The following is a 27608-nucleotide window of genomic DNA, read 5'->3' as shown; positions in this document are numbered from 1 at the left end:
TGGCCTTTGTGATCCATAACCAATTAACATTTTAATTCGTTGAAGGGTGTAGTAAAACCAAACTAGGCTATAACCCCACTAAGCAAGTTATGAGGAGAAGAGTGTCTAGCTCTCCATGAGTGAAAATTCTGCTTCCTACCCGAATGGCAAATGAAGGAGAAAATGACTAGTATTGCTTTATAACATCCATATTGTTGTGTTTCTGTCTTCTCTTATGCATTTATTCAGGTGTTAGGGGGATCAGGTAAGCTGTACACCTGTTTCACCTCGTGCCACTACTGCCCGTGTCCTGCCTTCTCCATGGCCGTGTTAAAGAGGAGCAGTGGTCTGCTGGTAAGTCTCCCAGATGTTGCCTTCAAGTGGGATTGTCTGTCTTTCAAGGGATAATAAAATTGAGGTGTTCCTGCTAGTTAGGCACTCGGGGCTCGATAACTCTGCTAGTTGGCATCTGTTGCACTCACCCCCCTAAACCTCACTCCCATCCGTGTCACGGCACCAGTGTAACTGAGGTGGTCACTCAGGGGTCCAACCTGCCACCCACCAATCAATGCTCCAGTGCATGGGAGACACAGCACCATACCGCTGAGCTAAAGGTCCAGACTGATAGCTCAGCGCTACCGATACTGTACGAGGCTTCGGGAAGGAGGTTTACTAACGTTTTACGCCAAACTCTTCTAGATGGCATCCGTTACACTAGGTTATGTACAATAGGTTATGTTACACTAGGTTATGTTACACTAGGTTATGCATCAGCATGTTTTGATATACTCATTGTGCTCATTTTAATATGCATTACATTTCACTGGATATAAGTGATATACTGTATTGGTATACTTGATATGCATACACTGTATATGGGTAGATGACGTGACGTGTACATTTTGCTGTCGCAGGCTCTTAAAATTAAGTAAATTCATGCTTTCAAAATTGTCAATGCTTTAAATGATTAAACTAATGTCGTTGTTGTGAAAAAGTAATGTGTAATAAATACAGACCTTAAATAAGTATACTTAATTTTGAGTCAAATGTCACATTTGTCCTATGGTGTGACTGAGGCAAGCCTGGTTCTCCATATTAAAACATTTTTAAATAAATAATCAAAGCTCAGTCATTTGTCTAAACAACCCTGGCATGTTTTTCAAGGTGTCTATTTTAGCAAGTGGCAATGCTTAATTTTTTTCCTGTTTTTCTGAGACCGTATGGACTTATGAAACTTTGTCGCAGAAAACAATGTCCTGTGGTGTGACATCATATTTTTGGTTAATTCTGTGGATAATTATCTATTGTTGAAGCTCCAGCGGTACATAAATTGTGACTTTAGACCCTTAAGAAGCCAATGGCAAGGGTGGATTTTAGATTTTTCTCTCAGAGGTCTTCAGTCAATCAATTATGTTTTGCTACCACAAGATATATTAGTTTTGTAGTCCTTTGGTGTGACAGCCATGAAATACATTTTGACAATAGTGTATATTTTTCATATTTTTTTCTTATGTAGATGTATGAAAATGAATCTTACTAAAGGTGAAATTGTATTTCGGTTGGCAACGACATGGCTTTAAATTAACTCAAAAGCTCAAAAGTCCTATGGTGTGATGGTAAAAGTCCTATGGTGTGATGGTAAAAGTCCTATGGTGTGACACTTTGGAGTATCACACCAAAGGACAAACAGGTCACACCAATGGACTAGATATTTGAGAAATAGCTTTTAAAACAACTGGTAGTACATATTTTTTTGTTTTGTTGTTTGACTAGATAAATATTGTGTATTCAAATTTCTTATTCCTTTATTGGCCTTTGGAATTTATACTTTGATGCATTGTTGATGAATATTTGCTGTTGATTTTAGATACTGTCAAATGATATAAAATGTCATTAATGGTGCTTTGAAACCATAAAATATAACAGTAACAGTGAAGGAGAGATCAGTGAGAGAGTATATAGAGGAGTATAGATGAATAAAGTATGCTGTGGAGAGCTCAATATACAGCATAAATGTGCTGTCCAGGTTGAGATACCAAACAGGCACTGGCCAATAAACACTACAGGTTCAATGGTGTGACAGTCATAGCATACCTACAAAAGTGTGATGGTCATGCCAAGGTCACACTTCAGTATGAGTCTTATGAGCTCTGCAGGTTACATTTAATGACCGCATGGCTGTCATTAAGAGTTACGATAGGCTGATAATCGACGATTTAAAGACTTATAAGTGTAAAGTGTAGGTCCATATTGACTACAACATTATATTATGATCAAAAGACAAAATAATCATGTTGATATATTTGCTTCTGGCTCAGTTTTGCATTTCTGTCCTTTAGCGTGACATGAATGTCCTACGGTGTGACATGTTTTAAACGCTTAAATATTTGTTTGAGCTAAACAATATGTTTGATAAACACTGAATATTGCATTAGGGAAGAGCAAATTATCGTCCCTGAAAAGTTAGTATAAATTCGGACAATTTTGAACATTTAAAAGAAAGATATCCCTGTTTTTCCTCGAAGGTTTCTAATAATCTCACATCTAATGGGAAAAAGAAATACTTAAATGGTATTTTTTCATTAAATTAAGACTTTAAACTCCATCAAGCCATTTCTACATTACTTAATATATTTATTTCTTAACGTCACACCAAAGGACATATTTTCAGCAAATTGCTTTATCAACGTAAATAAATAATCAATGAATAGACCAACATTGTGACCACTTGGATTTTTTGAAAGATTAATTGCTGCACTAAGTAGACATATACTTTTTTCCCTCATAAACAAGGTTTTGTGAAAAAAATGTTTTTTGAGTGTCACTCAACAATGTTCCACTATTCTTCATCATTTTTTTCTACAGTTTGTAGAATATAATGCACAATGGAAATCTAAATAATTCTTAACATTTCTCTGCAGCTCATTCATTCCACTAATGGTAAAGAATAAGTGGCTGCTTGACAATACTTGACATTTGTTGTAGATACTGTATGTAAACTTGACCTTGAGCCCTCGCTTTTCCTGGCATCTTTGTTGATGATTTTACACACAAAAAAACCTCCTCAGGAATACTCTGTGGAGGACTAATGGTGTGTTTGCAAATGTGGGTCTGGGTGAATACCCTCATCATGAGTATGACAGCCCTCATTGCCACCAGCCTAATCCCACAACAGTCACTGCAGTCCCACCATGATGACATAGACTGTGATGGACAGGCCAGCCTAAGACTAGGAGTGCATCTTAATATGGGACCTTGCCTCCTCCACTTCCCTCCTCCACTCGCTTCTCGTCATGATGACATCACTGACAACAGCATTATATTTCAATATCTTGCAAAAGCTCAATTGTAGAGTCTTTTTCTCGTTTGCAATTGTTATGGTGAATGAAAAACAGTCCCTCAAAAGTTGTTGTGGCTAGGCTGACAGCTGGGAAACTTTATCGTTTTCTCCACGGAGGAGGGGCCAGGAGGCGGGGCGAGGAGACAAGCGCAAGTGGAGGAGGCAAGGTCACATATTGGGATGCACCCATGAATAAGGGTGCCAAATCCAGATGAACATTCAACTGCTATTCAAAGTATTATTTTAGTTCAAAAACACTAATGGCAAAATGGAAAAATTCTGTCAAACATCGACATTTTGGTGCTATCTGCAAGTATGCCTGGCTGGCATACTCATGATTGTAACTCTGCAGTTCCCAAGCAACGGCAAAGTGAAAATAAAAGGGACAGTATGTATTAAGAGTTCACAGATGAATTGCATTGTTTCTCTTCATGGCTCTTAATGGTTTCAGTGGTGAGCTGACCTCCAACCACAGCTCTGAAAATACTCGACACCCTGTGCTGCGCGGGAACTGTAGTGACAGGCAAAGGTGTCAAGTTTCCTCTTTTGGAGAGAAACTGTGAAGAGCTGAGTGATCTGTGCATGCTGGATGTGTGGTGAAAGGAAAACCCATGTTTCGTCAGCTAGCTAGCGTCACTCTCATTTAGATGAACTAATGCTATGTAAGAAAGTGCAGAATTTCCACGCTTCTCTTTTTTAATGTCTTCAAAGTCCTCTTTTTAGGAACCCTGATGTTGTTTTGTTGTGCTTTCATAACTAATGTTGCAAGGTTTTACCTATCAACCAGTTTTTCATCTACCGTAAGACCATCTACCTGTTTATTCTATACAAAGCAATACACCCAAACAGCTATTCTTAAGTGGTGTTCATTGCTAGCCATGGTTCTCTTCTCTTTAGAAGAGACGCTACTGTAGATGCTGTTTTAGTGATCTGTGTATTATGTTCACATTGCGTTGGCATGCTTGTTTGTGATTTGGTGATCCTATCCTGTTCTTGTGAAACTGTAGGTCTCCTTATCTAGACTGTTGGCCCATCTGGTTTAGATAATTGTGTCTCACAATCAAGCACTTGATTCAGATAATGAACTCTGCACACTCATGTGCTACGTGGGAGACACATGAAAAATGTTGACAAGAGTCATTAAGGATTAAGTGATTGCAAAATAATTTGCAACATCTTTGTGTTTGAAGCCAGAGCAATGACATTTTTATTGTTGTGGGGTGTAGTTTGTGATGTAGACCTTCAGTTCTCCTGCCAAGATGAGAAAATGACTTCGGAGACAATTATTTACTGATTCATCGGAATTCACATGAATTAAGCATTAAGTCATTTGTAAGCATGCTTAAACATTAATACACATGACTTAAGCATTAGCATTAGCCACCACTTGCAAAGCATGAAAATAATTAATGATTTGTAATTAATTGAACATGTACTGGAAATAAGGAGAGTAATGATAAACAACACTGAAATCGTATGGATGTATAAATAAGATGAACAAATACATGTTAATGTTGTCAACATGAATGTCCCAAGTATTTAAGTATGTAATAGCATGAGCAAATAGAGAGACGGAGAGAGCGAGAGAGCGAGAGGGCAAGAGTAATTCACAATGGAAGGGCCACAAGCCACCAAAGCCTCAACAATGGTGAGTCATGGCGCTTTAGACAGGGTGGAAGGCCCCAAGTTAGAGGTGATGCTTCTAGGGAACTTCCCCTGGACACTCACTTAAAACTTTTATATTCTCTCTGACACTGTGGCCTGGGTTTGAATGTTGGGTTGCCGTTTAATTCAATTCTCGGATATTTTTTTATGTGCAGACATCTGTTTATAGCGTTACAGTGTGTGAGGCTTTCTTTAGCGTGCTCTATTTGTGCAGTGGAGCAGTGGAGAGAATTTGGTCCGTTTCCGAGAAGCTGCACGAACATCACTTTTTTTGGTCTTCAGAATAACCCAGCGCCTTGATTCGTATTTGTTTTTTTAATTTTAATTTTTAAATACTGCCGTGCTCACAGCCGTATTGCTCTGATTATGGCTCGGGTGGAATAGAGCTTTGTGAATTATTGTTGTGGTCCCCACTCCCCAGAATGTCATCATCACAACAGCTACATAAATTGCACAAATGTACTAGGCTACGCCACAACATCTGCCGTGTTCAAAGGTTATAGTGTAATAATAGATGAACGCCCCTAAAATTAAAGTTAAACACTATAATCAGTCACCCAGCTATTTTTATCACACAGATAGGAGTAATATCCCTCTTCCCTTGTAGAAAATTATGCAAACCGATTTCCTTTTCCAAAGTAACTGTTGTGTTGCATTGTGTGTGAAAATCCCCAGATCCTCTTTGTGTTGCTTCTTGATGAGTGGTTCAGGTGAAAGTGCCATGCTAAAGCCCTTTATGCTAACTTCCATCCTGCCAGTGCACACTCCTAATCCACCTTTTGGACTGGGCTCATGTGTTTGTGTCTGTTTCTGTCTGCCTATTTATAGTCTGTGTGTACTACTTCTGTACTTTCTTCTATGATGCATACTAAGGCTGTAACGATATTGCATCGAACCGAGGGATCGCGGTACGCAGACCCACGAACCCCTATCGCGAACCTTCCTCGGAGAATCGCGATGCGCCCTTTTAAAGTTGTTACCCCTCAGTCTAGAAAACAGCAGGATACAGGCAAATGCTTGCATATGCGCTTAATGCTTGCATATGCGCTCAAAGACAATTAGAAATGGGTCGCACATGAGCGAGTAACACTTCTCCCCTCTCTCCTGTAAAATGTTCCGTCCAACCAGCACGTGCATTGGTTGTTATTCATTGCCGCCCACAGCAACCTCCGCGAGACAAAAAAAAACTTCGGCAAACGTCGGAAGGTAAAGCACAGAAATGAACAACAGACCAAGAAGGCTTTATCAAACGTTTGAAGATGTTTTTGATTCATGCATGCGCCGATGTATGTGGAGATAGACGTTGAGCGGAGAGAGAGAGAGAAAGAGAGCGAGAGAGCGAGATGCTCCGCCTGACCAAATTTTAAATCGCTAGAGCTCTATACGCTCAGAGTGTCTGAAGTCGGGCGAACGTTTAGGTCGCTGTGGACATTAGGCAGCATTATTTCCTCTCCACATTGACCGCCTGCCTAGCGAAAACATGCTCCATTTCAGCCACTGCATCTATTCCCGCTCTTGACAAAATGTAAAATCACAAAACCAAACAAAGGACAACAGGTGTTGAGAACATAACTGAGGTTCATTTCGAGTTTTGTTTGTATAAACGTGTGCGCGCTGCTGCACGATCAAAACAGTTACAAAAATATTAAACATCAAAATTAAGTGTTGCATTTCTGTAAGTAACTTAATACAACATGTTTCCTGACGAAATATGACCAGTGTTGTTTTCAGTTAGCCTAATGTTTGGATATTAATTGGATAATGTTTGATAATGTGAGACAGTTGTTATAGGCTACCTATACTGGAACCCTGACCCTTCTCTCTCCATCTCTGTCTCTCACACATGGTCAGCATCTCAGCATGATTATGATCTAAGCCTATTAGTAATAAGCCTATTTTTCCTTGTTGAATTAATATCCCTTATTTCTCTGTGCTGTGCTTTGATGTGAACACCTGGGGAACAGGTTGCAGTGGTAGGCCTATATCTGCAACATCATTTAGTAGACCTGCAAAATTAATGTAGGCAGGTAAATGCAAAAAGAAAGCATAGGCCTAGGCCTATATATAAATATAGCCTATAATTTATTTTCTTCTTATTTTTTTCCCTTTAAAAACAATAAAATCGTGGGGCGTATCGAACCGTGGGTCATATATCGTGATACAAACCGAATCGTGGGTTGGGTGTATCGTTACAGCCTTAATGCATACCAATGGAACTGGACTGTGATGGTTAGCCTACTGTGGTTGTGCCGTAGTTTGTGTTGAGATGCTGTTTTGGTGTTGTTGTTTTCGCTTGCTCACTTCTCTGTTCTGGTTTGGCACTCTTGACTTCCTTGTCTTTTTTGAGCTGTTGTTACGGTTACATCCCATTGGTCCGACAGCCCATTAGTCCGACCACACATGTTAAAGCTATGCCCAAACCTAAACATCATTAAAGTCATGTTCTGTCAGTATACAATTCTTTTAACGTCACAAGTTTGTAAATATTCACTTTTAAGTTTACTGAAAAGTAAGAACATACTATGCCCAAATCAAAACAATTCCTAACCCTGACCGTCAGAAAACGCATGTTTTTGTCTGAAAATGCGTGACCACATGTAGCCCAGCCTACCCCAGTAGCTGCGTTATGCTCTTGTATGGCTTATTTTCTGACTTAGGGGCTGTCGGACTAATGGGCTATCTGACCAATGGGCAGACCCCGTTGTGGTTTTGTGATTTAGTGGTATGTGGCACATGCCAATCCAAGTGGGGTCACATGATGCTATTCTTGGTTATGGCACAGATTTTTTCTTGGAAGACCAGATATGGCACTGAATTGGTTTCAAGGTGCATTTCCGGTTTCCAAACGAGGCGACTTTAGTTGCAGTTCCACCCTCTTTCCACATGGGGGCCGGTGGGGCGCTCAATTTTTGGAGACCAGAACGAGTGCCTTTATCTCAATATGTAATTTATCTCTTGTCACAAATGTTGTTTTCGAAAGAGTATGTATAGAAAATACCCACTGCTGAGTTTTACATTTTTGGAGCCACGCATTTGCTTATAAAGTGATTTTAAGTGCCTATGACGTCACACGCTTAGCAGAATGCTAGCGCGTAGTGGGCAACAAAAACTCCCCCTGTAAAAAATCAAACGGACATAATACTTTTTTATTCGACTTTTGATGTAAACCCCTTCTCCAGTCTCCAGAACGCTGTTCAAATCTGAGCGCTCTTGAGGAGACCTGGGTGAAATTGATCATTTTTAGCATCTAGCTCCATTGGGCCCCATTCATTCTGGGCTCCGCCAATTCCCCTAGTGGAATTATGGTGGAAGCGCAGCCAAAACACAGGTACAATGGTTCTTAATACAGAGTGCCAAGGCTGTTCTAAAAGGGCTGTGGTAATGGCTAGGGCCATCTTTGTAATGTAGAACTGTGCCTGCCCTATACCAAAACTCATTCCTCACTCAAATCCTAACCCTAACCTGTCAGTGAACTATGTGTCCACCAACCTATAAACATGCGGAACTGTGCCTAGGCCAAAAACAATTCCGAACCCTAACCTACAGTAGCCATGAATAATGTGCCATGAACAACCTAAACATGTCAGTAAAGAAATGTTTAGGGGAAAAAATTTAGGCTTCCTTTGGTATACAACTTCCGCCTGTCACATCCCACTAAATCATCTAACCCAAAGACCAGAGGTGACTGTATCTGTCATCTTGAGGTGCTCTGTTGGTATGAAGGTTGGCATGAAGAAGCCAGTTGATTCATAAGCAGAGATTGACAGATCTCAAACAGATGCTGCCCTTAGTTCGCTGGTTTCATTCGGTCTAGCTCATCGTGAGTAAATGTTTCGCGGCAGTTACATTACGAAGACTTTGATGTGGAAACCTTTCTTACTCCCTAAAATGATCAGACTGTAGACCGAAATCTATGCCAAAAGTTGAAGTTTATTTGGCTCTCGGAACAGTTACACCAAAATACACGCTGGGGCCCATTGACTGAAGTGCTACTCGTAATCCCACCCCCCACAAACCGTCCGGTTTCCTCCTTCTTGATTGTTCTGCAGACAGCTCTCCTCAGCCCGCGTTGTAACTTAAATAGACTTTCATCCGCCGGTTTGGGGGCTGGCTTCCGGGCAGATAGGCTACAGATTGGAGAATCACCTCAGGCAATGGGGTCTCCCTCACATAGACCTCCCGTTTCCCCAGGCCGGCCCATTGTTACCTCCCACCCATCATGACATGGTGACCACAGAGACATTCTTCTCCTAAATATACTATATCACACTAAATATTCAATATGGTTTTATATAAAAATAGAAAATCTCCTTCAACTTTCACACATTAGGTGCAATGTAGGATGGTGGCCAGAGCAGTTATTGCAACTACTGTATGCTGCTCATTAAAACTGTGCTGCCTTTTGCCAATTTTTTACTTTTCATGAATATTTACTGAGCGATTAATTAAGTTTACAGTAAGTTTTGCAGCTAAAAATATATATATTTCCGGAAAGTCAAAATGGCCGACATGGGAAAGGTCCACCTTTCCATATATGGAAAGTGCAATTATACCAGTCCTAATGAATACTTAAAATTTGATGGTGGTGTTAAGTATTTTGGAAAAAGGTAAGGTTTGTGAATGGGCAGCATGAAATCTGGAAATACAAAGTACAAATGAAAAACACAAATAAGGGTAACAGATTCTTAGTATTAGCAAGGAGGTTGATTATTTTTGTAAAGTAGTTTTAGCTGAGGAATGACACTGATATATTTTTATAGCTGGGTCCCCGTAGTCCTGCTTCCAACCAATCCATGATGTCCGTAAGCATCACATTCAGACTCGGAAGCTAGCCACTGTGTGCCTTGTGTGGTAAACCAAACATCCTGTCACGACAGACGCTTGGAGTTTCTCTCCTCATAAAGTCTCTCATTTAGACTTGTTTGTTTTCCCATGGGCAAATGTGTCTTCTCCGAGCTTCTGACCTGGGATGAGTGGCTCAGCAGCATAAGGGACAGTCACCACATAGTGGAACTTCGCAAGGCCTGGCTTGCTCCATTTCCATTAGTGAGAGTCTGTCTGCTTTGGATAGATGACAATGCAAAGGGGAAATGCAGGCTTCATCTAGCCAAAACTGTGATCAGAATGGAGGTATGAGTAGGTATGAACAGGTATTTGGCTAAATATATATTTTTACACACATTTGTTTCTTTGAGAACTTGAAGGATATCAGTTAGATTGATGTGGCTGTTGTTTTTTCCAGTGAAATCCTCCTACAGTATTGTAGTAAAAAAACAGTCATGCAAGATGTATTTATGATGCCTGAAGTGGACAAGGTTTGGAAGCTCAAACAATTGAGAGGATTTTTCTGCATACAGTTGACTTGTTTTTGGCGGCAGGTCTGAAGCACTGCACTTTGGGGTTTTAACACCTCACACACTGACAAACGTTTTTCTCCCCCTGTGTCTCATGTACTGTAAAACTGTTTCTCATGAACTTGTTGGTTTTCCTTTCTCTTTAAACTGATACTGTACCATTTTTGGAAATAAACTCATATTACAGTACACCTCCCCTTTAATTAGTTAAATGATTGAGTCATACCTTTCTCCTGTACTTCCAACCGTTCTCTGAGAATGGCAGTGCAAAGTTTACCTCCAAGCTAGCAGTTAACATTGAATCCTGTGAGATCAGCTCAATGTTAATTCAGAGACAGTTTAAATGCATTAGAATAGAGAATCTTTGGTTAATTGCTAGGTTGGAGGTAAAATTTGCACTGCCGTAATCAGAGAATGGTTGAAAGTACACGAGAGTTCAATCATTCAACTCAAGGGGAGGTGTAATATGAACTTATTTCCAAAAATGGTACAGTATCACTTTAAGTCATCTTATTGTGAGCGCACATCCAACTCCTCAGGTGCTGGATCAAAGGCGCACAGATGGCACAGGTCGAAACGTGTAATAAAACTAAGAGCAGAATCTGTGTATGGTGATGTTTTTTCACATAACTTAATTTGCCTTTATCATGTCTTCTCTCCACCAGTGTAAGCACATCCTGGCGGTGTACCTGTGTCAGGCCATGGGGCTGTCTCAGCAGGAGCAGGTCTCCGATCAGGACATGTCCCGCATCCTGGCAGGCCAGGCACTCTCGGAGTCTTAGAGGAATGACTCCAGAACAGAATACTAACAGCAGACTGGCCTGCCGACAGGTGGGGACAAACGGGTCAGTTATCCCAGGCCCAGGAAGGGAGGCTCATTGTCTGTATTGAGAAGGGGGCCCTCTCAGAAGATTTTGTCCCATGCTCAGTCAAAGTGGTCAGTACCAGCAGGTGCACCTAAATACCATTGACAGAGATGTTGAATTAGAATCAGATACTGAGTGATGAATTTCAGTTATGAATTCATTTGGTTTTTCGTTTGCATGAACACAGCTTGAGGTTTTACTTGGAAGCTTCAAATAACCTGTGATTTGCATACTTTGTATTTGTGTGTGGATGTGGATACAAAAAGACGAAGAATGCATGAATATCGAATGCTGTATGTTTGAAGTATGCATTTTCTGAATTACATAGTCAACACTATGTTCGACCTGTTTTTAAGTGTTTCATTATACACCATCAAACTTTTTCCTGTGTAGATGTATCAAGTATTTGGCATTTTACCGTGTTCAAACTTGCATTGTGCAGATGATCACTGTTACCTGTCCTATCTTGCACTTTATGTCAGTCTGTAAAATGACAGTCTTGCACAGTATATGCCTATGTCCTGGCATGGTATAGAGTGAAAACGTAATTTCATTTTCCTTGTATGACAGAAAGTGACAATAAAAGCTGACTTGACTTGACTTGAACAAATCACTTGATTTATGTCTAAATGAGTCAGTAAAGACTAGATTAACCTGCTCCCTAGTATGAAGCTTTTTTTTCAATCAAATATATTCATCCAAAAAACGTTTTGGCAATAAGATTAATCATGTCTTTCTATAACACGTCAAAATAACAGGACTTTATATAAACATACATTTTATTAACAAAATAACTCACAATACATACATTTTTATTTATGTTAAATAACAATACTGGTTTACATGTGTAGTAAGAATGTCAAAATGGTCTTCAAGCATCAAAAAACACCATAACATTGTGAACCACTGTGTGTGCTGAATAGTGACCTTACTGAAGCAAAACAATATTTAATGAAAAAAAAGATCAGTGGCAGGATAGTAAAATCTACATAGACTCATACCTTGTCGTCTATGACTACCGAAGTAGACCTACCGGAATGCACAGTGGTGCAAACAAACAAAAAGATTAAAGGACAGCAGCGTAAAAAAATAAATACAGATTGGTCTCCAGAGGAATGGCCATACGCAGAGTCATTCCTGTAGTTTAGCCCTTTTAAGTATCGAACAAAACAATTTCAAGCACTTATACTGCCTCCTCGGAGGGCTTTAGAGGGCTGCCCAGGGGGCTTTGGCTTCGCACATCAATCTCCATTTCTGTTCTCTTCCTTGCCAAGGGGTGGCCAGACAATGCACTAATAATATCGCAACGCTGGGATGGTACTATCAGACACCAGATGGTACTATCAGGCACCAGCTAAATATATATATGGTGAATTCAGGTAAATTGGGCCACTTTTCATATTTTTAAAATTGTATTGTAATCGAACACATCTTATCACACGTCAGTGCATTTGAAAGCTCACCCGAAGTACACATTACAGTACAGTACAGTGCAGCACCAGACTCACAGTTAAATAAAATCAAATAAAATTGGTTCTAACCTAACGATTTCAGGAAATATTAGAAGCTCTGGGATTCCCATGGTAGTGTTTGTACAGCGCTTGACTAGTACTTATGTACTGTATATCAAGCAAATACTTATTGGTCCTTTCTCAATCCCAAACACACATGTTTACAAACAAACAGATAACCACGCTTGTACATTCTGAAATGTGTCCAGACTTTGTAGCGCATTGGGATCCTGCTGCTGTGCAGCAAGCAGCTTTCATGTATTCATCGTTTATAGTTTCATGGTTCTATCTCTTCTTCAAATACTGTGTATGTACTGTATTGTGTTTGTAAAAGCAGCCTTTCTCGTTTAGTTCCTATCTGAATGCCCCTCCACATCTCTGTTACATGCTGTGGGGCTTGTCTGGGTATTTTTCCTGATGTCGGATGAGTGCTCTCAGTCAATGACAAATGCAGCCCTTGGTGCGGTTATCTAACAGTGGGGCTGACGGGAGCCCAGAGCCACAGCCAGGGAAGCCGACAGGAGGCCACAAAGGGGTCAGTTTTCCCAGAGCCAGGGAGACAGGGGGCCCAGAATTGGGTCCTTATTACATTGTACACTGGGTTTGGGGACTTTTAGATTACTCTGTCCCGGGCCCGGCCAAAGCTGTCAGCGGCTCTGGTTACAACCACAGCTGGGGACTGCTTGCGCCATGTGCAAGGGTGTAGATTTCTCTCTTGGGGGGGGATCAAGTTTGGGGACTTCAACTGCTTGGAGAAAAGTTAGTTGCAGCTGGGCCTTTGTGTGTTAATTGAAATCTGAGTTCTAAAATCCCTACATTCCAAACAGGGCTGCAAGCGGTGTGCACTCTCTGTTGATGATTCCTGAGCTTTCCAACTTGAATCCCAAATAAAGATTAACATGTGCACAGTACACAAATGTCAGTGAATGTCAAATACACATAAAACTGGCCATGTTTCTATATTACAAGTCCTGCCCTGTCAGGAGCTCTTTCGTCACCCTCCATTTATTCTCACATCTGCGGTACGCCACAGAACTAATAAATACCTCTATATGTTTTAAATGCTTTCACTTCAGGATTTCACCTCAGGTTTTACTGACAAAAAGACAGGTATTTCCTGCTTACACAGTTCCATAGGAGGTGTTTCCTGTGATTTTTTTTGTCTGTCATTGGTCTCATATTTTCCCTTTACACTGCAAAAATGCTCAGCTGCCTGGTGCTAATTCTCTTGTGACTACAAATGTATCCGCGTCGAGGCTTAGGTAAAGGATTACACCTTTTTGTCCAAGTTTGTACTGCACTTTGGGATGGGTCCGATCTTTTGTATGGTAAGCTACATGGTTTTATGAAGATGAAGAGGTAAAATGAAATGATGGTGCTCCTGAAAGTTACTGTCAACTGGAAAATGGTCCACAAAACATAAACAAACAAACAAAACAAAACATAAGCACCCACTTTCAGGAAATCAGTCCAGTTGTTGTGTGCTCACTTCATAAATAACAATTCACATCAAAAGGCATCTCGACAACGTGTAGTTTGATAGCGCACACTCCATCCTATTCTGTAAACATTCCTTTATGCACGTCACATAGAATATAGAAAAAAACACTGAACACATTTAAAATGTTTAAAGAGTGGTCAAAGTTTGTCTGCCCCCCTTCGTCATCCCTGTCCCTGTCCCACTTTAGCAGTGTTTCTCAGGTTTAACCTTTTAATAATTCTACAAATACACCCACTGGGCTTGTCTTGCAAAGACTGACTACACTGGCAGAAATCCCCCTCATGGACAACTTGAGCTCTCCCACGGACCACCGGTGGTCCCTGCACCACGCCACACTTTGAAAACCTAGCTGCGCTATAGCAATGGGTCGATGGTCATCTGGTTGATCTGGTCCCTGTGCCGCTTGCTGCCGTTGGACCCCAGGTACAGCTCGTCCTTGCGGCACAGGAAGTGTCTGGAGAGAATCTTCCGGAAGGTCACGCGGAAGTCCTGTATGCGGTAGGCGTATATGATGGGGTTGACGGCCGAGTTGGTGTGCGACAGCAGGATGGCCACGTACATGACCTCGTCTGGCTTCTCCAGGCCCTCGTAGAAGAGTGTGAGGCAGTTGAGGATGTGCACCGGCAGCCAACACAGGGCGAACAGCCCCACGATGATGGACAGCGACTTGGCTGCACGGATCTCCCGCTGCAGCAGGCCATGGTGGTGGCTCTCGCCGTTGCCCACGCTGCACTTGAGCTCGATCTGCCGCATCTGGTGCCGCGCCACCGTGAAGATTTTGATGTAGATGCCCAGCATGATGAGCAGCGGAGGCAGCACGCAGCCGAAGAAGTTGAAGTAGACCATGTAGCCCATGTCCACCACGCCCTCGAACAGACACTTGAGCTGGCAGCTATGCAGCATACTGCAGTTGGGGTCAGGGTTGCTGGGGTTGTTGGGGTCCTCCGACTCTTCAGACAGGGTCTCATTGCTGCTCTTGGGGCAGCAGGCATCCTCCCACTTGTTCCAGCCAAGGAAGGGCACCAGGCCGATGATGAAGGACAGGATCCACAAGACGGCTATGATCTCCCGTGCCCTCTTCCCTGTCATCAGCTCCTTGTATCTACAGCAGGGTAAAAACACAATTCAGCATTTTGGCAAATAGAATAGAATAAAATAGAATACAATAAAAGAGAAGAGTGCATGATAGCATACAATAGAACAGACAAAAATATAACAGATTAGGATAAAATAGAGAAGAGAAGAGAAAGCCTTTATTGTTATTATACCCAATACAATGAGATTTAAAGCAGATGTTCAAAAGTACACACATCACTATGCATAAATTATACTCGTATATAAAATTTTTTAGAATGTCACCTACAAAAAGGCGTATAATTTGTTGGATTGATATGCTGCTGGCAGGTTTATGCACGATGATGCCTAGACAACGTGCATGTTTGCATATAATTATTATGCCAGGAAAATGTTTCCTAACCGTGATCAGAAACAGGGTCAGTTCCTGCAGAAAAGGCAGGCACACTTCCCATGACAATAATCAGAAAGAATTTCGTGAAGCCTCTGTTCTGTCTCAGGTCGAGTCAGTAGACCCACATATGTGCCATTTAATATAACTCTTTTTGTGCAACATAAAACAGACTTTAAAAAAATAATAATTTAAAAAAGTAAACGAGAAACACAGCCTACTTGACAAATAACTGAGGAATCAATGACCTTACTTGTGCTGCACATGAATCTATTTTTAAAAAAAAGCTGATATCATAATAATGGCATTTCTCGGCTCTGAGCCGCTTTCAGACTTCTTTACGCCTCTAACTAGGGCAGACTTTACTACTTCTGACACACTTCTCTGGCTATTTGTGATGTAGAATCAGGAAGTGTTTTATTTGCCCAGAGGTTCAATGAAATGAACACGATATCAGACATGCCGACATTAGTATTTCGTAATATATTTCAAAACACATAATGTTTGAGTGGTGTGAGCAAAGATTCTCCAGGAACTGTCCCTGGTGAGGACTAGTCCAGTAGACACTAAAGTACAAACAGTATTGTGCTCTCTAGTCTCGATCTTCTCGTGTGGTGCAAGGAGCAGATTTATCCAGGATGTTACGTAGGCGCCGGATATTGTGTTTGTCTGGATGAACAATAATGCAAACACAAACAACCTTTAGCCATCAGACAAAACAAAATATCTTAGTGCTATTTGCGGGAAAGCTTCTAAGAGTCTGGGATTTTTTAAAAAACATTTTGTTACTAATTTAGGGAGCAACCTTTGTTGTTCTAACAATGTTAAAGACAAAGTCACCATGACTGTAGGATGTTTTGTTTTAATCACCATGACTGTTCGGGAATTCAGTTACTCAAACACATGGACCACTGAATCAAATTCTGGCTCTCGAAGCCTTTGTCACCCCTAACACCCCCTTGACAGCTCTCCAGCTCTGTCTCTCTCTCCCTCTCTCTCAGAACACATCAAGCCTTCCAAGAAAGACTTCTCAGTGATGCAACACGACAGTGATTGATTAGGCATGCCTGCCACCTTGTCCTTTTCTCCTCGCATTTGAGAGATCCATGAGTCTCCCTTTCCAGACAGCAGCTGAGCACCTCTTCATCCTCCTCTTCAACTCCCACCCTAGTTTTCTGCCACTGTCTGCCAACCACACACATACACACACACCCCCCCTGCCACACACCTCACTTCCTCAACACACACACCCACACACACAAACACGCACACACACACACACACACACTCTACAATCACACACGGACACGCTCTCTCTCTCTCTCTCACACACACACACACATACACACACACACCCCTCTGCCCACAAAATGAGGGTTGTACATACCTGACAACCATAATTAAGGCTGTAAACATGCACGCACACACATACACACACACCTCTGGCAAGCTGGCAGGTTGTGTGGGCCAGGTTGTTTTCTTGCTGCTTAGCAACTGGACAAAGCACAGAGCGTGTGACACCACTTGATTGCCGTGAATACAGCTATTACCAGATTAGGCCAATAAAAATGGCAATAATAAGGCTATAACAAGTCAGCATTTCATTTTCAAGGTAATTAACCTAGCAAATCTGTACTTTCACAGACAAAAATGTAAACCCATTAACTAAACGTAGACAGTGGGGGAATATCTGCGTTTTGACACTAATGCTTAATGTAAACTTACATAACCCGTGCAGCAGCAACAACAAGCATTATCATGGATCACATCAACATTGTGACGCATTATGACTCAGTGTGGTCTGGTCACTTTCAGGGCCCCAGTTGGCTTCCGTAGCTCGCCCTCTTGTCTCCTCGTTCCGACACTGAGCATCACGGCTGTATTGTATTGTAGCCAGTATATACATATATGCAGGGCACGCAAGGTCAGTGTTTTCCTTGTCCTCCCTGTCTTCATCAAATCACCATCACATTACCCAGTACCACACGCACACACACACACACGCACACACACACACACGCACACACACACACACACACACACACACGTACGTCGCCTCCCCTCACTGGCTCACTGGGCACATGAATGGAGGAGTGAGAGGATTAGTTCTGGCATGACGACAGGCCACTGGCATCCCTCACTTCCCCTCGGATTTCACTCCATTACCCCATCACCACCGCCCCCCCGCCAAACCCTCCCCTCTGCAACCCAAACACCCCTCTCTCTACACATCACTATCGACACCACCCCAACACCACCCCCTCTCTCCACACCACCCCCCCTCCACAACCCCATTCCACCCTTCCTCTCCAGCCACACTCCACAAAGTTACTTGCTCCATTCTCCATCACCCCACACCACACTCCTCCATCCTCCACACCATTCCCCTCTAACATCACCACCAGGGTTCTAAATTAACGGCAACCAATCTGCGAAATGCTGGTGAAGTTTCAGTTTGGCTGGCAGAAAAGACCAACTCACTAGCCACTTTCATCCATTAGTGAGTGTGTGTTTGTTAGTATGATTAACATCTACTAGCCATTTTTGCAGGTGATGGAAAAAGTTAATTTAGAGCCCTGATCACCATCCTCCCTGGACCCCACACCACCCTGTCTTCCTCTGCACTCCACACTCCGCTCCACGCCCCCCATCACACCATGCTCCCCCATCCTCCCTCCCTCCACACCCCACCACACCATCCTCCCTCTCTGCTCCCTCTTCTCTCCCCCATGTAAACCCTCTGCTCACCCGGCCGCTCTGGCGCTTCCGTCCTGCCCAGCAGGGATTTCCCATTTAAATAACACGCTGGAATAGAACACACACACACACACACACACACACACACACACACACACACACACACACACACACACACACACACACACACACACACACACAGTCGCCAGGAAGGACTGTGACCCTCCACAGACATGCCTCGAAGATGAAGAGCAAAAACGACTCTGTCTGACCCATACACATAAATACATGTATTGCAAACAGACATACAGTCTACAGTGCATACAGGACATGTTTACAGTCTGACCCCTCCCTTCTTTACAACCATAGATGCCCTTTCTCAGGGCATCCACCTGCTGCTGCAAAAACACACAGACACACACACACATCCAGACAGTGAGGGACGAAGACGTCGACCACCACAAACGGGCCAACCAAATCAATGTAACGTTATAATGTGCCTCCAGTGCCTGTCTGCTGGGGCCCACATATTAAATTTAAAGCGCTCCTGTCATGAATCACTCCACTCCTCTTCCGATATACAGCAAAGCTGGCCAGCCAAAGGCAAAGGGAGTGAAGAGCGCAGCAGGCATACCAACCAGTGACCAGCGGTGACCTTGCCCTGCTTTGCTGCTCTTCCTGTGCTGACACACATGACATGCAGCATGTCAGCCAGCAGGAGTACAAATGCGTGTTAGCAAAGGTGTAGGTTTGGCTTGAAAAGAGTTGGGGACATTAATATAGCAATTTGTCCGAGTATGCTATTCTTGCATCATGTTTGTAATAAAGTGGTGGGAACAAGCCAGGTTTATCTCAAAAGTCATGTGGGCATGTCCCCATCATCCACACCTAAAATTACACCCATGTTTGTTAGCCTTCTGCTGACACGAAAAATGAATAGAAAGAAGTTACAGAAGAATATGAATAAAACAATCTGTCTTTTTCTTGATCACTTTTCATTTGAGATGCTCCACCCAAGGAAGAGTGTGGTGTTAAAAGATACCTAATTTATGCAGTTATGGTGACAGGAAGGGTGGACATGCTTGGGGATCTGTGCTGTGTCTGCTGTGTTTTAAACAGGGGAGCTTGCTTGAAGCAGAACAATTTCCAAAGGAGAGCCACCTCCTCTTTCTCCTCCTCCACCTCCTCCTCCCCTTGTTGAGCCTTTTGAATTTGGAATGAATGGATGAGTGCATTGCGGTGTAAGTCCAAGTGCTCTTGCGCAATACAAGAAAATCCTTGTGTTTGGAGTGTAGTGGTTTAGATGCTAAGACTGTGTGAGAGCTGAAGGGTGTGTGTGTGTGTGTGTGTGTGTGTGTGTGTGATTTGGCGGAAGGGTGAGGAGGGTGGAGAGGCACAGGATGCTGAGAGGAGGAGAGTGGAGAGGTTAAGTTGGCACGACAACTGTGCTTGGCAAAAATCCGCTCGCTCGCGAGGCTCAAGGTAATTTCACGGTGGATACTATAAGCTTGGAAAGGGCTGTCTTTGAACATGAGGTAGACTCCGGAATCTGAGCCATGTGAGCTAACGTAGCGGTTTTCAAAGTGGGCGCCGGGGACCCACGGGGGGGCCGTGACAGAGTGCTAGGGGGGGCCATGCCATATTGACAGGAAAGGTATATCAAAGCAAAATAAATAACTGAAAAAAATGTAAAGCAAAATAAAACAAAAATAAGCTAAACTACTTTTGGCTTTTTAATGTAACCCCAGCCCAGTACCATTAAAGGCTTTTTAATGTAACTTCCCGTTTGGACACCTTATTTTGGAGTGCCTGGAAGAAATCTTCTCTCTACATGAACTGATCCCCGATATCCAAGAGCACCCAACAAACCTAAATGAACAGACTGAAGACTGCTTGAGCTTCCAGCCACCTGTGTGCCTTTCAAGCTAAACTGTATTCCCATTAGTTGAGAAAAGCATTCTTTTAATCTATACTATTGCTTAAAAGCACTACTTTTATTGTTATTATTACGGCATAGTTGTGAATTAGACTATAGTTGTGAAAGGGGGCACACAGTGTGCACAGGTGTGGCACGACCCATGTCAGGGCGGCCATGGCTGGGATCGACCAGTGTATGGGGGGCCTTGTCATGGTAAAGTTTGGGAAGCCCTGAGCTAACAGGTTTAAGGTGGAGCCCAGGCAAGTGCAGGGCTGCGCTGCGCTGCACTGGGAGGAAGCTGGTGGGTGGGTGATGCTGAGGGGAGGCTGTGGAGCTTTTTGGCCATAGCGGATCGGATCGGAGCGCCCTGCTGAACTGAATCTGGCTGTGTCCTGCACAGTCTACCCTTTCACTTCCACTCTGAACAGCTGAGAAAACACCAGGATCTGAGAGAGACAAGACCGACCGACCGACCCAGCTCCTTTGACCCCCCCCCCCTCCTCTTCATTCTTCGTTCTCAGGCACACACACAGGCCCACACACACACACAGAATACCATTCCCTCTGTTTCTTCATAGATGTGGCAGAGAGAGAGAGAGAGAGAGAGAGAGAGAGAGAGAGAGAGAGAGAGAGAGAGAGAGAGAGAGAGAGAGAGAGAGAGAAAGAAATGTGAGGGACAGCCTAAGCGGGTCTGGCATTTATTTCACATGTGAGGTGTAATGTTTTCAGAGCCGATAGAGAGATATTCTATCTGCATATTTCATTCAGCCAATATTATGACAACACTGCCTTGCCCCGAGGGCTATAGAGGTCAGCTGGAGAATATCATCTGGCTTCTATTAGCATATATGTGGCCAATAAAACCAGGACTAAATATAGAAACCTTTCCATGAATAATAGTTTGCTTTTCGTTCTTTTTCATGTTTTTGTTTTTAAAATATCACACGGTGGAGCCTTCGTTGACAAGTGTTCAGACATTTGACACTTGGCTTGGTGCCTTGTACATGTCCGTGTTGCTGCTGCTGCTGCTGCTGTTGCGAGATAGACATTCCAACAACAAAACCAAAAAAATATTCAGGAAAAACATGATCTTTTCGGTTCACATGATGTCTTTATAACATTGTAATTCCCTTTCTTCCTAATTTCATCCAGTGGTGGCAGCAACATGGACATGGCCAATGGCAATCATCATCACTGGGCATTCTAACTATGTCTGCCTACATGCTGCTGCAGAACAGAGGGTCATTATTGAACTGCCCCTCTGCACAGTCTTGGCACAAATTAGACAAAACGTCACAATGTCTCCAGCATTCACAACTCTGGCCGCACAGGCTGGTCATCAAGATAACACATGCTTTGACATCCATATTGGAGTTGGAAAAGCAATGAGCCCCTTTGTGAGTTTTGGAATATTTTGTCCCCTTTGCTATGTAGCCTACCACTTGTCACTCTGTCCACTTTTCTGTCAAAGGTAAGATTTCTCATTTGTACAGCAACCAAGCCATGTACAACAGGGACACTACCACCAAAATAAAGCATGGTGAATATCGGGTGAGCTTTAACTATGACTGAAATAGGATTTCGTTTTGGTATTCAGTAGAGCTAACTGCTTTTAACAAAGTTTTATTTGGATATTTTTTAATCATTGAAAAATCAGGCATTTGATTTTGTCCTGAAAAAAAAACACAATTAGATGGTTGGTTCTTCTGGGAGAGGCATTACATTTATTTAAAGGCTTCTTAAAAATTCTGAATTTAATATTTGTCAGGTTGCCTAAACATGTGCTTGACCTAAATAACCTGAACTTGAACTTGATGATGATTATCTTATTCCCTTTGACAGTGTGCTGCCCATGGGAGAAATATCTGGGTAGTCAATGTTTAAAAGAATTGGAAAATATTGTAAAGCCACAGCCATATTATGACAGGGAATTGTAACAGTATAAAAGTGACTCACCTTAGGGGAATTTTGACCGCCAGATATCTGTCAATTGCCACTGCCAGAAGACTAAAAATTGAACTCTGGGTGAGAACTAAAACAAAGCAAGCGAGGAACAGGCATCCGTAGAAGTCTGCGTCCAGACTCAGGCTGATGGTGATGGCGAAAGGTATAGCCAGACAACCAACCAAGATATCGGCCACCGCCAAGGACACCAAAAAGTAGTTAGTTGCGTTCTTCAGAGTAGAGTTGATGGCAACAGCCCAGCAAACCAAAACATTGCCGGCGATGGACAAAACAGCAATGATCAATTCGATAGAAATGTAAATGTGAGGCCTAGGATTCATCTCAGCAGAATTTTAACAGATGTGCATGGAATGTTGGAAAATTGCATCAGTGCGCATTCTGGATTGGGTTCCGCGGTAAATAAATCTTGTAATAATCCACCGTGTTCTCAGTGATGGGTTTTGAGTAAACATCCACCTAAGAAGGAAAAAGAATAGTCTACCATCAGTCTCGAAGAACATGAGTGTCTAATGAATAAATATTACAAATATTTTAAATACACCCTATTCAAGCATTTTGGTGACATCAAACATGCAGGATTTACTACCGCCGTCATTGCCAGATGCGAGGCAATCGTGGCTGTTCAACACTTGACAGCTGCTCAGTTTGTGAACCTCTCCGTGTAATAAGCCATTGTCCTAAAACTTATTGAAGTATCTTACCTCGCTTTACAAAACTTCCACGCCAGTGTTGTTCACAAGTTGAGGCGCGCGTCACTTGGAACGGTCTCTGGTTTCATGTTGCCGCCGTGAAGGGAAGCCCAGCTCAAGTCGTAGCTTTTCAAGCAGCTCCGCGAGAAAAAGTCACCGCGCGCTTAGCCACGCCCCGCTACAATGCCTGCACATACACATGGACTAGATAAAATGACTGGCTGTACAAGAAGTATGAGACCCTTATCAATAAATCAGTGTCTAGTTCCAGGGGTTTGATTTATCCGAGAAAAGATGCAGAAAGGAAGATAGTACAAGGAAATATATGCTATATCATAAAAAAACGAATTAAAACATCAGATCGTAGGCCTACCTTATAAATCAGAGATGCCACTGAGGATGGCCACACAGTAAACAAAAACAAAAACAAAAACAAAAACAGAAAAACAAACAAAAACAAAACAAAAAGAGTTAACTCAACATAAAGAATCAATTTAACGTCTTGTATTAATTGGTACCAGCGTAGTGGCTGTAGTAGCTTATGTTCAGGGGGCCAACAGCTTCACAGGGGCCACTGAAGGCTCATGTGTCATGTAGTGACCCCAAAATTATTTTTCTTTTCAGGGTCCAACAATTTCTAGTGATGCTCCTATAAAAACTGCTGGAAAGTTACTGAAACTACTGGAGTTTCACTTGTGCTGTGCAAAAAAAAAATCTTCCAGAAAAGGGTAGCTGTATGCTGTAATGTAGCTGGGGATTTGAATATATGACGACTAATGTTGACTCATATATGAATATGAGCGTTCTAAAAATACTATGAATCAAAGCAGTGTAATTGTAACTAGTACCTAGGTGTTGAGCACCTAATTCTGATGGTTTAGGAAAAATTGAAAGGCAAAATGTTTAGTATTGCGAGGGCCGGCACACCTTGAAGGTTTCTTTGTCAGCAGGTGCAGCTTCTATAGTCTTCAGTTGTCACAGGAAGAGCGTGACACTGCTACATTACTGTTTCACCACTTGTGGCTGTAGCAATGTTGCGCTCTCCCTCTGACAATTGAAGAGGAAAGGCAAGATGTTAACATTGATACCATACACACATGCAGTACTAACTCATACCGTACAAAGGAGACACAAACATCAGGTGTCAGAAATGACAAAAACTTTATTATCAATGTCCGTTTTCATCTATAGTTCACATTTATAGTAAAAAGTCAAACTCGCAAATAGAAAATATACACACTTTGCCAATAAAACAAAAAAGTTTTGATGTTTTAATAAATAATGAGAGTTCCTATAAATACAGCCACGGAGGATGAGAAGAGTCATACGATGTGTGCCTATGATGGCCTCAAATAATGATACGGTGTAAATTATAGCCTATATATATATCTACACAACAAATGGATCTTCACTGCTATACCTTATCTACATTTTATTTCCATAACGATTTTTACTACAGAGCCTTATCTCCAACCACAAGCCCCATTATCTTCTCATCAGTTCTGCATGAATGCAAACCATCAGCAGCCCGGCCGACACAGGGCTGGGTATTGCTGTCTGTCTTCACCCAGGAAAAGACCTGCCATATATCGGTTCCTAGTTCCACCTACAGCATGCAGCACAATGAATCAGCTCCTCTTCCTGTGTGCGTCAGGCTGTATATGGGATTTTAATTAAAGTCATACGGGTCCGTTAATGTTGTGGAACTAATATGTGGTGCGGCTTTTGGTCTTTGCATCTGATCCACCTCTGACAGTCCAAGCATTACTTGTCACATATCTGATCTTTCATCACCTCTGCCAAGGAGGGTAATTTGTATTGTGCGTTGGTTTATTTGTGGTATGTTAAAAATAGAGAAGTAATATTGTCTTCTTAAAAAATATATTAACAGATTTAACTCTAATTTCCCAGGAGGGAGCATACCTTGACAGAAATCTGCTGTCTCCAAGTGCTTTCTAACACCATCTGTATCTGTGTGTATGTGTGTGTTAAGCTACAGTAATTGCTCTGGTATTGAAATACTGATGCTACTGTAAGAATACTGATGCTACTGTACCACATAAGTGTTGGCATGAAGAGCTGTTTGGCTTGCTCATGACCAGCTGCCCCTACTTTACTTTACTGTACTGTTTAAGACTTTAGGCATATACTCAGTTTCAGTGTGACATTATGTAGTGAAGTATGGCATCGTCCATCCTCTCTTCTGCCCTTAGAGATGACTTACATAATAATGGATATGATGAAAATGATATAAATAACAAATGTTGTCATTAGATACGCCAATAGATGAAAATGAAACTACATGTGTGCAATAACAATTGCATTTGTGTATGTGTGTGTGTGTGTGTGTGTGCGTGTGCTGTGCTGTGCGTGCACATGCGCAAGTGTGTGCATGCATGTCTGTAAAGGATGTTTATTTGACCAGGTAGAAAGTGCTCCTGTGCCTTGGACCTCGTACTGCTCTCTTCTGGCCATGGGTCAGGTCTCGAAGTACTTGTATATCTGAGACACGTAGTGCATGACGCTCTGCCAGTCGGGCCTGTCTGTGTGCATCATGTCATCGATGTCCTGGGCAGAGACAGACACACAGACACATAGACAGACAGAGAAAAGACATCAAGAGATCAGTTCATGACTAAGTGCAAATCATTTGTAAAGATTCAGACAGTTCAGGGAGAATGGTTGATATTGTTCAGTCTGTCAGGACTCGTCAATCCTGCTCCAAACACCTCAACCACTTCAATCATGGATCACTGACTACCTCACAGAGTGGCCACAGTTTGACTGAAAGACTGCCTCTCAGACACTTTAATGTGCAGCACAGGAGCACCCCAAGTTACTGTGCTCTCTCCTGTCCTGTTCACCTTGTACACATCAGACTTTAGTTAAGGGCGGGTTATGCTTCCTGCCAGTGCCACAGAGTGAGCTTGTCGCAGCCATGATGCAGTTAATTTTGATTTATGCCCTGTTTTGAAGCACGGTCTGCGCGATGTCATTCCACGCTCAAACTGCCTTCAATACAAAGAGTAACCTAGACGTGTCGGTTGTTTTGTAGCTTCACAGACTGGACGACAATGAAAATGAAACATTAAATCTTTATATCACGTGCATGTTTGATCGCACTGGCAGTCACCGTGGTAGTTTGGAACAAAGGAGTGGCTCATTTGTCAAGGACGAAGCTTCCTCGAATGTTTCCTCGACCTCGGAAACACTGTTCAACTGTCCAAATAACTTCAGCATTGTAACTTGCAAGCGCACGTGTTGTCTTTGGTTCGTGTAAATAAATGAAACGACAAAGCACGGGCAACTTATTTAATGAAGAGCTCACAGTTCGTAGACCGACGAAGGTTAGAACAAGGAAGTAGCTTGTTCTCGACTCGAGGAGAGAGCAGGCTGGTCGAGAGGACCAATCAGAGACCTATTTTCGCCCTTCACTCCGTCGCTGTCTGCATCACTCCCTGCGTCGAGACACAATTTTGGGGAGGTGCCCCAGGGTACCTGCGTGATGGGGGGGGCTGGGGGAGGGTCGCTGATCTCGAGGCATAAACCACCCTTTACAACACAGAGTCATGCCACATGCAGAAGTTCTCTGACGACACTGCAATTGTAAGTTGTATAAAGGATGGGCAGGAGGGGGAGTACAGGAGTCTGGTGGAAGGCTTTGTGCATTGGTGTAAAATCAAACACCTACAACTCAACACTGCAAAGACCAAGGAGATGGCGGTGGATTTTCGGAGGTCAAGCCAGCTCTGGAACCAGTCTCCATTGATGGTGTTGAAGTGGATATTGTAAGAACATACAGTACAAGTATCTGGGGTTATATCTGGACAACAAACTAGACTGGTCAGCCATTACAGATGCAGTATACAAAAAAGGGCAGAGTCGGCTATACTTTCTGAGGAAGCTACGATCATTCAATGTGTGCAACACACTTCTCACTATGTTCTATCAGTCTGTGGTACCCAAAAAGGTGTACTTTTCTATGCAGTGGTCTGCTGGGGTGGAAGCATAAGGAAGAGGGATGTTGGGCGACTTGACAGACTGGTGAGGAAAGCTGGAGAACTTCACTTCAGTGTCAGATAAAAGATCTTTAAGCAAGATGCTAACCATCTTGGACAATGAGGAGCACCCACTCTACAACACCATCATCCAACAGAAGAGTTTGTTCAGCTGGAGGCTGAGGTCACTGAAATTCAGGACAGACAGACTGGGGAAATCATTTGTCCCAAGAGCCATACAACTTTATAATCTGTCCATTAAGGACAAAGAGAAACTCCTGGACTTTTCTGCATGATCATCTTATTTATTTTTTTATCTATTTTTTAATTTATTTTTACTTCTCTTTTTAATCTATAGAGCAACACGGAAAAAGAATTTCCTCTTGGGGATAAACAAAGTTTAATCCATCTATCTATCTCTATCTATCTAATAAGGTAGCAGGGACCTTAAAATAAAGTTTAACAGATGTTTCTGTATTAAACGGACAAAAGTAACAGTTTTTGATAGATTCCTCCTATGGAAAAGGCCAAAGCAAGTTGAACCTTTAATGCTGTTCCCAAATTACTCTTGCTACATTTCGCATTTCCTTAATTTCCATTGGGATTAGTATAGGATCTCTGCTCCACTCTGCCCCACTTTTTTAGGAATGGCAAAACACA

The 27608-nt window shown here is 42.4% G+C and overlaps 3 protein-coding genes across 7 annotated transcripts in view; 1 reads left to right on the top strand and 2 right to left on the bottom strand.

The window, feature by feature from the left end:
- zswim7 (zinc finger, SWIM-type containing 7) overlaps positions 1–11804 on the top strand; it is a 28817-nt gene extending 17013 nt beyond the window's left edge. Inside the window, exons 4-5 of the mRNA XM_063202669.1 lie at positions 229–333; positions 11004–11804. Of these exons, the coding sequence (XP_063058739.1) occupies positions 229–333; positions 11004–11120 (222 nt within the window). The 3' untranslated portion in view covers positions 11121–11804. The remainder of the gene's footprint in view (positions 1–228; positions 334–11003) is intronic.
- Positions 11805–12003: 199 nt separating this feature from the next.
- Positions 12004–23232, bottom strand: adora2b (adenosine A2b receptor). Its single transcript, XM_063204071.1, has 3 exons — positions 22963–23232; positions 22253–22717; positions 12004–15318 (listed from the first exon to the last, which is right to left on the bottom strand). The coding sequence occupies exons 2-3, from the start codon at positions 22579–22581 to the stop codon at positions 14571–14573; spliced, it is 1077 nt and encodes a 358-aa protein (XP_063060141.1). The 5' UTR covers positions 22582–22717; positions 22963–23232; the 3' UTR covers positions 12004–14570.
- Positions 23233–24104: 872 nt separating this feature from the next.
- The window catches only part of specc1 (sperm antigen with calponin homology and coiled-coil domains 1), a 117219-nt gene continuing 113715 nt past the window's right edge, over positions 24105–27608 (bottom strand). For all 5 annotated transcript variants that reach the window (XM_063204067.1, XM_063204066.1, XM_063204068.1 and 2 more), the window contains one exon: positions 24105–25518. In XM_063204067.1, the coding sequence (XP_063060137.1) occupies positions 25429–25518 (90 nt within the window). In that variant the 3' untranslated portion in view covers positions 24105–25428. The remainder of the gene's footprint in view (positions 25519–27608) is intronic.

This window comes from Engraulis encrasicolus, chromosome 7, assembly GCF_034702125.1.
Source record: "Engraulis encrasicolus isolate BLACKSEA-1 chromosome 7, IST_EnEncr_1.0, whole genome shotgun sequence".
Classification (NCBI taxonomy): Eukaryota; Metazoa; Chordata; class Actinopteri; order Clupeiformes; family Engraulidae; genus Engraulis; species Engraulis encrasicolus.
The sequence above is the reverse complement of the archived record's forward strand: the minus strand, read 5'-3'. Positions and strand labels throughout refer to the sequence as shown.